General features: G+C 45.5%; 1 protein-coding gene across 3 annotated transcripts in view; it reads left to right on the forward strand.

Moving 5' to 3' along the window:
* The window catches only part of AFAP1 (actin filament associated protein 1), a 191,569-nt gene that overhangs the window by 98,547 nt on the left and 80,280 nt on the right, over positions 1–12,742 (forward strand). For all 3 annotated transcript variants that reach the window (XM_037829327.1, XM_037829329.1, XM_037829328.1), the window contains exons 5-6: positions 128–339; positions 3,922–4,101. In XM_037829327.1, the coding sequence (XP_037685255.1) occupies positions 128–339; positions 3,922–4,101 (392 nt within the window). The remainder of the gene's footprint in view (positions 1–127; positions 340–3,921; positions 4,102–12,742) is intronic.

A 12,742-nucleotide genomic window follows, 5' to 3' on the forward strand; every position in this document is an offset into this window, starting at 1 on the left:
AGTCGCGTGGCAGTTTAAACCCTAAGGAAGTGCTCTGAGCCCCTGGGTGGGATGCGGAGATGGACCCGGGCCCTTGTCGTCGGCTCACTCGCTTCCTCGCTCACTCGTTGGTCCCTCGTCCTGACAGACTGTGACTCGGACGCGATGAGCAGCTCGTACGAGTCGTATGACGAAGAGGAGGAGGACGGGAAGGGGAAGAAAACGCGGCACCAGTGGCCCTCCGAGGAGGCCGCCCTGGACCTCGTCAAGGACGCCAGGATCTGTGCCTTCCTGCTGCGGAAGAAGCGCTTCGGGCAGTGGACCAAGCTGCTCTGCGTCGTCAGGGACACCAAGCTGCTGGTAAGGCGCTGCTCGGCTGGGTGGGCTTTGGGTGAAGTCGGTAAGATTGCGCTTACAGTCCAGTGCGGTGCAGTGGATTCCCAGTTCCCACCAGGTCATTGTCGAGGCAATGGACGTGCTCAGACGTCCGCGATCAGCCGGGTGGTGAGCTCCCTGGAGCCGGGCGCCGGGACGCCCCAGAAGCCGTCAGCGAGCCCTGAGAGGGTCGCAGCTCTCGAGCTGTGGGTTCCACCACCCCGGCCAGCAACATTCAACTGCGTCACCATTGCAAGGCCCAGCTCCCGGAACAACCAGTGGACAAAATAATTCCCATTCCGGGGCAGTGTCTGGGTTTGTGTCCATGGAAATGCGCTGTATTTTAACTTGCCAGAGGCTGCAAGATGTATTTTCTCATTTGCTCTGAGTCAGTGCATTCCTCAAAGCCAGGTCATAGACGCGGGCGTGTGGGCTGGCCGAGGTTGGGAGCAAGAGTGGCCAGGAAAGGAAATTCTTTTGGAAAATTAAAGGCATTTTTTTTTTTAACCTGAGAGGGAGAACAGGGAGATAGAGTGAGAAGCAGAGGGGCCTGGGACAGGAGGACACAGACACTTTGCTCTTAGGTGTTACTCCAACAGGGACTCGAGTACGGAAGCAAGTAGACTTTTAAGCATGGTGTGATGTCTCCGTCCCTCCCTCCGTCCCTCTCTCCATCCTTCCCTCCCTCTCTCCCTCTCTCCCTTCCTAGCTTTGCAAGCCATGGTTGATTATGGGAATTCTATACTATTTTTGCCTCTTGTTTTTCCATCAAATTAACCTTGGGAAAAAAACCATTCACTCTTAAAACAGAAAAAATGAGGATTTACGTTACTGTGTATCTCTCTTCAATGTAGCAAATAATCCATTCTTTTTAGTTTGTTTGCTTTTGCCAAGTTTTATCTGTGAATTAATAGGCATCTAATTTTGTTAGATTCTTAGAGCATTGTATATTTTTAAATTAATGGCTTTTTTACCACATATTATATTGGTCTAAATTTCTCCAAAATTTAGAATATGCCAAAAACAATGCCACACGGATTTATAAAGTAAAGAATGAATGAAAAAGATTCCTATATCCTTATTTACGATCTGTCATAATGACAAGATGTGGATATATCATGTAAGTATTTTTAAAATCCGCTTGTTTTCACATACGGCTAGTGAGGCCCCAGGCTCGGATGTCCGAGTTAGTGTCTGGAGCTCTGAGTCCCCTGCCTCCCTCCCCTGTCTTCTCCCCGACCCTTTCTCCCCTCCCCGACTTTTTCTTCCATCTGGTCTCCTCTTGGTTTTCCTATCACCAAAGCCAGAATGCTAAATCCTACCAGCAAGAGTAGTTCTGACTTTTTCATAAGAAATTAATGGAAAACCACGTGAAAACACTGGCATCGATAAAATGCAGAATCATGACTGGCTATTTTTATTGCAATGCTTTTTTCGTTCAAAAATGACCAATTTGCCCAGCGCCCAGATACTCCTGTTCACATTTTTTTTTTTTTTAATTTAAAGTCAAAAGCATATGCTTTCAAAGTTTAAACAGTACAGAAAGCTATAAACAGAAAATGAAGGCCGTGTTCTGCCCTGAGTGTCCCATGTTTGTTTTCCTGCTGGCGCTGCTGTGCAGAGTTTTTTGTATGTGCTTGTAGAACTCGTGCCTTCCTATACCCACGAGGCTCTGTGGTGGGCACTGGTGCAGCCAGACCCCCCTTCAGGACTGAAGGACTTTCCCCCCACACTAAGGAAGGAGGGCAGCCTGCAGGAGGCGCTTAGCTCCCAGCACCCGCAGGGGACTGCCCCCATTGAAGGGGGCCCTAGCCAACGTGGTGCCCCTTCCCGGGGACCTGCCTCAAGCTGCCGACCGTGCCTGGGCATAAAGGCCCAGCCCTTGCCTCGGCACGGCACCTCCACAGAGCGCTCCAGCTCCAGAGCTCCTGGGGTCAGCCAAGGCCTTCACTGAGCTGCATCCCAGCTTGGCTCCGCCTCTGCCCGGTTCAGCTCCTGGCCCCTCCCCTCCACAGGTGTCCACATGCATCTTAGTGCATGTCTGCGTGCTGAGCTCTGCTTGGGATTGACTTCCCGGTGATCTAACTCACCACCATCGATCTCCATTGCAGTTTATCTTGTTGCTGATAACACATCTCGTTTGAGGCATTTGATTTAGAGGAAAGTATAAACTATGGAATTTCTTCTTTGACTCTTTCCACCATACTGTGATTTAGTTTCTTTTTCAACACCTTTTATTTTTTTGCACTTAAGCAAAATGCAAAACATCAGGTGACCATCCCTAACGATTAAAAAAAAAAGGGGAGCTATTTTCCATGTCTGTGCCATGTCAGAGCTATGGCTTCTGAATCGCAAAACAGGAAAGGATGCTGGAAATCATTTCTGCCAATAGGTATCTGTTCACTAACTCATTCCTTCGTCAGTGGCTCGTTCAGAGTCAAGGGTGTGGGCTCCAAAATCACCCGTGTCTGAGCTCAAGTCCGGGGTCTGCTGCCTTCCAGCTTCTCTCCCTTTGGGCAAATTTCCTAAATGATCTGAAATTTGGTTTCCTAATCTGCAAAACTGATTAAAAAAGATGTATGAAATGCCTCATGTGATTTGATAATACTTAGTAGCAGCTGTTATCATTGCTAACAATTAAAAAATATTAGTAAAATTTAAAAATTTAAAATATTCTTATAGCATCATTTCATAAAATAATAACAATAGGACAACTCATTTTAAAAATGAGGAAATAGGCTTAGAATGCATGAGAAACTTGCCAAGACCCCATATAAATTAGTAACAGACCTGGGCCTAGATATCTGAGTTCTTAGACACTGTATTTCCATTAAGAGGTATGCGTTTGGTCCCAAGTAATAAAATTAAAGAGAAAGAGGGGTGGAAAACCTTTGGACAAAGGTTTGATTCTGAGTTTTATAGACATAAATTAGAAAACCTCAGTTTTAACTGTACCAGTTGTCACCTTCGGAGTGAACGGCACTTGGGTAATGGAGCAGCTTGCAGTTTGAATCTGTGACTCAACTAGAAAGCAAACCTTTGTAGCAGTTTTTGTCCACTGTGTATGATTTTTATACTCTTGACAGTCTCACTCATCTGCCTTTCTGAAGGGAGACAGATGAAGTGGACAGATTCCAACTGATATGAGTTATAGATCGATGTAAAGAATGCAGATTACTCTATCGTCTGCCCTCTTCGGGGCTGTGCCGTTTCAGCAGCTCTAATAAAATATGTCCATGTAACTTAATGGATGCGCTCCATTGGAACATAAGCTCCCTGAGGTTTTTTTGTCCTGCTGAATCAGATAATAGATGTTTGGCAAGATTTTCTGATTTATGAATACACATATTTGCACATTTATGGAAGTCAGGGACTTCGGTGTGGGTGCTTTGTACACGTCATATCTCTCCGTCTGCAGATCCATCTGCCAGCAGCATCTCCACTCTTCAGTTAGCCTTCCAGATGCCAAGATGCGCATTTTCATTATGCCAGAGTTTTATCGATGTGTCTCTTCTACCTGTGTGATAAAATAACTTCGTGGCCTTCTGACTTGTGTGTTAAATGTAGTGCTATAAAAGCTCCAAGGACCAGCAGCCTCAGATGGAACTGCCGCTCCAAGGCTGTAACATCACATATCTGCCGAAAGACAGCAAAAAGAAGAAACATGAGTTGAAAATTACCCAGCAAGGAACAGATCCCCTTGTCCTTGCAGTGCAGAGCAAGGAGCAGGCCGAGCAGTGGCTGAAGGTAAGCTGTAGTGCTTCTGAGCCGTTAGCCTCTCTAGTCCTCTTTCTGAGACATAATATTTTTTTGATTTGTATTTTTTCAAGCATGGGCATAAATCAATTAACCCAAATAGTTTTGTCTTTGATAGCTGAGCATTCTGATTACTTTGGGATTACTCAGAAGCCCATTTTGTGTTAATGCTTGATTTTAGAGACTTGCCAGACCGCACTTGGCCACCCCAGATATTCTGAACTTCCCTTGGGATATCAAGACTCTTGGAGGTTCTCAGGAGCATCTTTCTGCTTGAGTTGCCACCATTGGATGTCAAGCGATACAGGATGCACTTAGGGAGTTTACTCTTGGAGAAAACTCAGCGTACCTCCTTACTTTCTTGTTAATTTTCATTCTCCCACAAGACCAGGATAAGAGCAGGGCTCCGCGTTAGTGAGGGTGCTAGTGTGTGTGTCTGATTGTGCTTTCAATCTAAGTTAATAACCACAGTAAGGAAAAACAGTTTGCAATTTAGTAACCCTTCTCTAGGCCAGACTGTTACCTTAATCATAAATATGTCAACATATGGAAACATTTGTGAGTCCCCACTTCCTTTTTCTCTCCCCTTCTTTTCTTTTCTAACCATTCCTTGGGTTCTTTCCTCCTTTTTCCTGCAGGTCTGCATTCTTTCTTTCAGGACTTCTGCTTTGCTGTTCTCCCTGCCTGGACCACCCTTCAGTTTCTGACTTGAAGGTCACCTCCTCCAAGAAGCTTTCCCAGCCCCGAAGTGTTAGGCCTCTCCCTCCAGTTAGGCTCTCGATACCAGTCCTACTTGTGTCCTCTCCATTGCCCTCCTCCGTTGTCACCAGTGACCCCTACTTCTTCATTCCCTTGTTCATTGTGTTTCTCCCTCATTAAAATGATGCTGGAGCCTCAGCCGCCGGCACGGAGCCTGACTGGCACTCAGCGAGTTTACAGACCTGAGCCGTGCACAAGGGACCCCCTGCCGTGGGCCCTGGAGTCAGCCACCTCTGCCTTCGGTCGTGGCCTGGTCATCTACCAGCCGCGTGGCTCGAACAAGCATGTTGGTTATCTTTTCCGGGCTTCAGTTTCTCAGTCTGCAAAATGATGGCCATTATAGCAAGACGTAGATAATCCACAGTTAGCATAATGCTTGGCACATGAAAACACTCAACAAATCTTAGCAATTATTGTTGATATAACTTTAGCAATTGTGGGTAAACTTATGTGTTATGCCCAATAGTATTACTTTCTATTCATTGTGAATTCTTATAAATTTCAAATGCCCTGGCTGGTAGTATTTTCTTCTCTGCTCTCCTGAGTTGTTCGTCAATGGGTCTTCATAGCTGTACACCCTAGAAAGGGGAATAGCATATCTGGTATCTAGCATATTTATTGCTGAGAACTTGATATTTTTGGTGCTGGTAAAAATGTTATCTTTAAAAATATTATGCTGATTTATCTGTCAAATGGTGTGTTGCTGCTATATTAGAAATTCAATTGAGTTTTATATCTAGCTACTCTTTTATTAATTATAATGGTTTATCTGTAGATTCTTTTGAATTTTATTATTTAAGTGTAGCGGTATTCTTCTCCATTTCTTACTCTGTGCATTTCTTTTTCCTGCCTTATTGCACTGGATAGGACTTCCAGTACCATGTTGAATTGAAGTGACGACATGCAATCTTGTGTCTTTCTGAACTTCAAAGGGCAAACTTTCAACATTTCATCGTTAATTATGATGTTTGTTCTAGACTTTTTATGGGCATTCTTTCTTGTTAAGGGAGTTCTATCATTCCTGGTTTAAGAGATTTTTGTTGCAGATGTTCATTTGTTTGGTTTTTTAAAAGTATGAATGGATGTTCACTTTCATCAAACATTTTATCTCTTCTTAGTACCAAGATTATGCTATCCTCATGAAACAAGTTGAGTGTTAGGCCATGTTCCTTTTGTTGACACTCTTCTTTTGTTCATTTGTTGTCTGTTTAATTACTGTGTGCTCTTTAAGGTTTTCTCCCTTTTTCTATCTTGGCGTTCACTTTTGCATTCTTCCAGTCTTTTGAAATAGATGTTTATCTCATTGATTTTTCCCCTAACATATGCATTTAAGCTATAAATTTCCCTCTAAGTACACTTTAGCAGTAGTCTACAAGTTTTAATGCCATATTTTATCATTTCAAAATATTATTTAATTTTCATTCTTTTCATTGTTATGATTTATTTGAAAATGTATTTGTCAATTTATAAATATATGTAGTTTTCTAGTTAGCATTTTAAATTGTTGATTTCTAGCTTAACTACCTTGAGGTTAGAGTATATCCTTTTTGATTTCATTAGTTTCAAATGTGTTAACACTTGCTCTAGATCAACCGACATATGGTCAATTTTTGTAAATGTTCTGTGCACGATTAAAGAGAATGTTTGTTCTTGAATTGGGTACAATATTTCATTTATGCCTAATGGGTCAAGTTTACTAAGTGTGCAATTCCAGGCTTCTCTATCCCAAATGTATGACTTGCAAATATTTTCTCCCTTTCTGTGGTTGTCTTTTCACTTTCTTAATGGTGCCTTGAGTGAGCACAAAAGTTTCTAATTTTGACAAAATCCAATCCATATTTTTTCTTTTGTTGCTTGTTTTTTTTTTTTTTTGGTCATATCTGAGAATTTCTCACCTAACCCAAAGTCTTGGAGACTTACACCCTGTTTTCTTCTAAGACTTTCATAGTGTTAGCTTTTAAATTTGAGTCTGTGATCTATTTTGAGTCAAGTTTTGTAGATGGTGTGAGGGAGGGCTCCAATTTCATTTTTTTTCATGTGCATATCCAGTTGTCCCTATCAAGATAATTCAGTTCCTGGGACCGTGCTTTCTTCTTTCAGTCCATTTTCATTTTGCCTTTGCCACGTGACTGGGGACGTGAGCACTCTGAAATCAGTTTAATCTAACTTCTGGGCTGGAGATCTTCAGGGCCGCCTGCGTAGCTTGAAGTCAGGCTGCAGTCCATTCAAGGGCAGGTTTATTTTGATTTCACTTTTACTCCAAGGTACAGTGCTTTGGGTTTCCAGCCCTCGCTGTGGGTGCTTTACCAGGGACCCCGCCCTGGCACATCTGGGTGCCAGCTTTCGATCCACCTGCCCTGCAGGGCTGTGGGAGGAGCTGCCCAGCCTCCCCACTGCCTCCTCCAGCCTCGTACAAGCAGGCCCAGCAGCCGGGCTGCCTCCCTGGACTTCTGCTTTCTTCTGGATCGTGGTCCAGCAATTCCTCACCATCATAGTAGCTCTTTAATGCTTTTCGGAAGATGCTTTTTGTGTTGCATCTTGCTCTCCTCATTGCCTTCGTCAGGAAGATTGGTCCAGATCAGGTTGCCCTTGTTGTCTGCTGGTACGTTTTAAAAACAGGGTGGGATGTGGGCAGTAAAATCTGATGAAACATTTTATAACAATGGTTCCTATCACATGCAGGTATCTTTACCCTCGAGTCTGCGTATGTGGTGCTGCCTGGGTTACTCACAGGGAAGTGTAAAGGTCAGACTCTTTGAGGATAGCTGTATTAGTTAGGGTTCTCTAGGGAAACAGAATCAACAAGAGATATCTATGAATATAACATTTATTAAAGTGTCTCATGCAACTGTGGTTATGCACGAGTCCAAATTCCATAGGGCAGGCAGCAAACTGGCAACTCCAATGAAGATTTTGACGAACTCCTCGGGAAACGAACTGGCAACTTTGATAAACTCTTCAGGAAATGAACTGGGATCCTCGACGAGCATGTTTGATGAACTCCTCAGGAAACGGACTAGCAACTTCGACGAACTCCTCAGGAAACGCTTCGCTGGGCAGCCAAAGAAGTGAAGGTCCTCTATCTGTCTCGCTTAAAAGTCTTCAACTGATTGGATTAAATCCAGCTGACTGCATTCTCTCATTGCGGAAGACACGCCCTTCATTGATGTAATCAGTCTCAGCTGCAGCCATTTGACTGATGATTTAATAAACCAGCCTGTTGGTTAATTAACCAGCAACAAATGTCCTCGCAGCAATGGTTAGGTCAGTGCTTGCTTGACCAGACAGCTGGGTACTATCACCTGGCCAAGCTGACACATGAACTAACCATCACAATAGCAGTGGTTGCTTCTCTGGCCTAGTTAGGATCAGGGCTGGGTGGAGGCTGCTGAGCCTCTAGGGTCTTACGTCATCAGGAGAGAGATGCCCCTGCTCAGTTTTGTTGATAGTGCTGTGACTTTCTGCATATCTGCAATATAGAGGAGATTGACACCCCCTACCACCACCTCGCAGAAGTCCTATGATCAGGAATTTTTTTTTTTAGGGAAGTTGTGAGTTTACAGAAAATTCTCTCAATCAGGCATTTTTGATGTTGTGTTCACTCAGTCCTCCAGGTACAAAACTTTAATAGTTTTGTAGCAACCACCACAATCACCCAGATCTCTAAAGCTCTTGCAGGATTATAAAATACTTTTCCTCCAAAATTGTCTTTGAATCCTCCAAATGGCTACATGAGAAAGGAGTTGTTAATCGCAGTTTTGCTTTACAGATGAGAGCCTCAGTCTTAGGTCAGTGATAAGATTCGGGGATCAACAAGTGGAAGAGCCAGAACTAAACAGCTTTTTCTGGCTTCAAGTTTCATTCTCACTCTGTGATGCCATCTGACAATTTCCCTTTTGCTCTGTTGTTCCTCACTTCTGTGATATTAGCAACCTGGCTTCAATAAGGGGGGAAGACAGTTATGAAATCACTGAAAAGCATCCTTTCTCCTGTTTTCTTCACCGGGCCCCGCACTTTCTTCACCTGTATCCGTTCTTCTGCATTCTCATGTTCGGCTGTTCTGGAGTAGAGACCTCTTGGAAGCGTGAGCTTGCTTCTTCGCTTTTCTCCTCCACTCTGTTGATTCGATATTTCACGCGTACCAACGACCAGCTCCCTTCTTGATGCCGTTGATCTTCCAGGGAGTGTCTTCCACTGGGAAACCGCGTCCCACTGACATGTACCTGACAAATTGACAACTGAAAACTTGTCAAGTTGTCGGATGCTGACAGAGAGAAATTTTCTTTCATTTTAATTCACCATTTTGAGATCCTTACACATCAGAGACTGGTTGTGAAATGGTGACTTCAATTGTGTATGAAGATTACTTGCAAGAATTTTTTAAGCATTTTCCTGTTTTTTTTTATAAGGGAAGTAAATAATACATGGTAAATTATCTTTTTCTAAAAAGTTTAAATGGATTAATTGCTCTATTTAGGTGTGTGCTCTTATCTTTCTTGCATGTGACAGTGGTAGAAGCTAAGAAGTCTTGATTAGAAATGGAAGTTAGATGACAAAACTGGTTTCAGTTGATCAGTTGAAGAATTTTAATTTTTAAAAACTGGCAGAGATCTGAGATGGTCTAGTTTAGTTTCTTTCAGATACTGTCATTGTATTGACTGCCTAGTAGAAAGAACTGGAGGTTAAAAAATATGCAGATTTCCAGGCCCCAATGATTCAGATTCACTAGAGACCTCGGATTCATCTTTTGTCTCTTTGCTTTGTATCTTTTACCCTTTTTAAGATCTATAGTATTACAGCTATATTTGAAACATGCCTCCTGGTTTAATTCTTCTCTTTCCCTCCTCAAAGGTAACTCCTATCCTGAAATTGGTCTTTATTGTCATCTAGGGATGCTGTTTAAAAAAATACTTTTAGTTACATATGTGTGTGTACACACACATGATGAATGATTTTGATTTTTGCATCTTAGCCTTTCCGTGTAGATGGCCTCACACTCTGCGTGCTACCTTGCGGCTTGCTCATCCCCCGTGTGGTTTTCTCCCTGTCCCCATGCTGGTGCCGCCTGGCCCACTTGCAGCTCCCAGGGCTGCAGGCTGGGCCCCGCGAGCTTCCTCGGCTGTGCTGGCCGTGTCCCACATGCCGTAGTTTCTCACGCTGGAGCTTGTCTTTGGCTGCCAGGCTGCTCTGACAAATGCCACACGGAGGCTACACAGCAGGCGTTATCAGCTCATGGGTTTGGAGGCCGGGGGTCCGCTGTGGAGGTCTTGGCTCACTTTCTCCCAGAGTGTGCCCGTTCCAGCCGTCCTCCGCCGCGTGGCGCACTCTCTCCGTGTCTGCTGACTTCCAGCCTCTCCCAACGGCGTCTGAATTTCCTTTGCTTACAGAGACTCAGTCAGATGGACCCAGGCCCATTCTGACCTCATCTAAGTGGGATCTTTGAAGATCCTGTTCACAGTTGAGTCTTCACCTTAATTGACAACAACATCGCCACAGGCCCTGTTTACCAGGGGGTTCACACCCGAGGAATGTGGGCTAAGATTCGAATGTGCCTTCTGTGGGGGGCGTGATTCCACCCCCGACAGACACCTCATTTTGGAATTGCTGGTGAGGGTATCCGCACGTCTTCAGTGTTACTAGATCTTGCCAGATTGCCGGCCAGGGCTGTCTGCACGATTACACTCCACCAGCAGTGGAAGGGAGTGAGCCTCATTCTCTGGGTGTCCTCTCAGTGGTTCCAGGTGCATAGGCAGGTATACAGAAAGGAGGATTTCATTACGCCCATCTCCACCGTAGAGAAGGTCCACTGGGCATTTTTCACCTAAGCAAATTATCTTGGAAAAATTTCCAATTTAGACAACAGAGTGCCCCCTCTTTCTTCTTTATGGTATGTAGCAGTTCCTTGTATAAATAGACGGTATTTTTAAAATCCCTGTCTCCTATTTATGGACATTTCGATGATCCTCAGCTTTCAATAGGATACACAATTGTGTAATAAGTAACCCCATGCATATATTACTTCACACTTTCACCAGTTTGTCTATAGGCCAAGTCCCCAGAAAGAGTGATTGCTTGTGTGACGGTTATAAGCATTTGTAATTTTGATATATAGCCAAATGCTTGCTTTTTCCTAATTGTAATAATCAGAAAATCGTGTAGGCTATGCTGCCATAAAAAATAACTCCCCAGAACTCAGTGCCTTAACCTCAAACGGTTTACCTCACTCACGAGTCGCAGTGGACGAGGACTGGCCGTCCCCGTGAAACTCCTGCAGAAGGTAACTTGGGGTTTGTAGCAGTCAGGGTGCAACCAGAGAAGAAGGGATTTGGTAAAGGAGTCAGTTTGGGCAGCTGGTGGAGCATCTCTTCCCCGCATCAAACTTTTGGGTCAGCCTGAGAGGCAGGCAGGAGGAAAGGTGGACTTGGGCGAGAATGGGGCCACCCCGGAACCCCCCACAAACTGGACCCACATCTGTGCCTCACCCCCTCCACCCCCGTGCTGAAGGTGGTCTTTACTACAGAGCCGCGTGTCCACTTGGCCCCGGAGTGGAGCCGCTGGACGGGGACACCTGGCAGGAGAGGGCCCAGGTGTTGCTCCCCATGAGCCTGCAGGTGAGGTGGACGTGCCGAGCTGCCCCAGAGCCTGCTGCCGCACTGCGACCTGAGACTGGAAAAAGGCGGCCGCTGCTTCACGTCTGCCTTCCCTGTCACACGCACATTTCCTCTGTGACTGACACTAACTTGGCTCCAGGTGAAGAAGAGGGTTTTGGGAAATGTGGTTCCAGTTCAGTCATGTTGACCCGGTGCAGATGTACAAGGGGGCCCAGGCTGCTGCTCCTTGTAGTGCCCGTTCTGGAGCCCCAGGACTCTGGGTGGCTTGGAGGGGTGCGGGGCAGCCTCTAGGGTGGTGTCCCCTGACCCCGCCTCTGGGCTCACAGCCCCGCAGCCGCCCCCACACTTCTGAGATTAGGTTGTAAACTCTTGAAGCTGGCTGCCGGGTCAGGGGAGCACTCAGGACGCCAGTGGAGACACCTCGAGATCAGGAGTGGAGGGGTCCCCCTCGGGGGAAGTGGGGCCAGCCAGCAACCATGAGGCCAGCTTGGAAGTGAACCCCCAGCCCCAGTGTAGCCTTCAGATGACCATAGCCCGGGCTGACGGTTTGACTGCAACCTCGGGGGGCCTGGGTCAGAACCACCTGGGGAAGTTGCTCTTAACCATTTGAAAGTGAACAGTTCACTGTCATTTTGTACATTCACAATATAGTGCAACTGGCACCTCTGTCTCATTCCAAAACCTTTTCATCACCCCAGAGGTGTCTCTCCAGGAATCCGTTTCTCCCCGTTCCCAGCACAGACACTGTAAACTGCCCTGTCTCATGTAGCGGAGACCCTGTCGTGAGTAAAACATTTGCTTCTTTATTGCAATGTTTCTTGCCTTAAAGTATGCCCATCTGATTAGTCTGCTGATAAATTCGCCTTCTGAATGGTGCTTTTTGATGAGCAAAAAGTGTTAAATCTGAAATCCGGTGTACCAGTTTTTTCCTTCTTTAGTCTGTGCTTTTTGTGTCCTGCTGATAACTCTCAGCACAGTCCTGCAGCTCCCTAAGACTCCTCCTGTGCTCCCTTCCAGAAGCTTTATGGTTCTGTCTCTCACACGGGCCTCTGGTGCATCTCAGGAGACCCCTGTGTATGGGCTGAGACGCAGGGGCTAGGCTCACTTTCTCCCCTGTGGGTATCCAGTTGCTCCAGCACCTCTGCACGACCCGAATGGTCTTGATGGAACGTCTGCGAGGGCCTCTTTCTGGGCTTCCTGTTCTGCTCCCTCGTCAGTGTGAGTTTCTTAGGTCAAGATGGCACTGCCGTGACACTGCAACT

Source organism: Choloepus didactylus, chromosome 3, assembly GCF_015220235.1.
Source record: "Choloepus didactylus isolate mChoDid1 chromosome 3, mChoDid1.pri, whole genome shotgun sequence".
NCBI classification, from domain to species: Eukaryota; Metazoa; Chordata; class Mammalia; order Pilosa; family Megalonychidae; genus Choloepus; species Choloepus didactylus.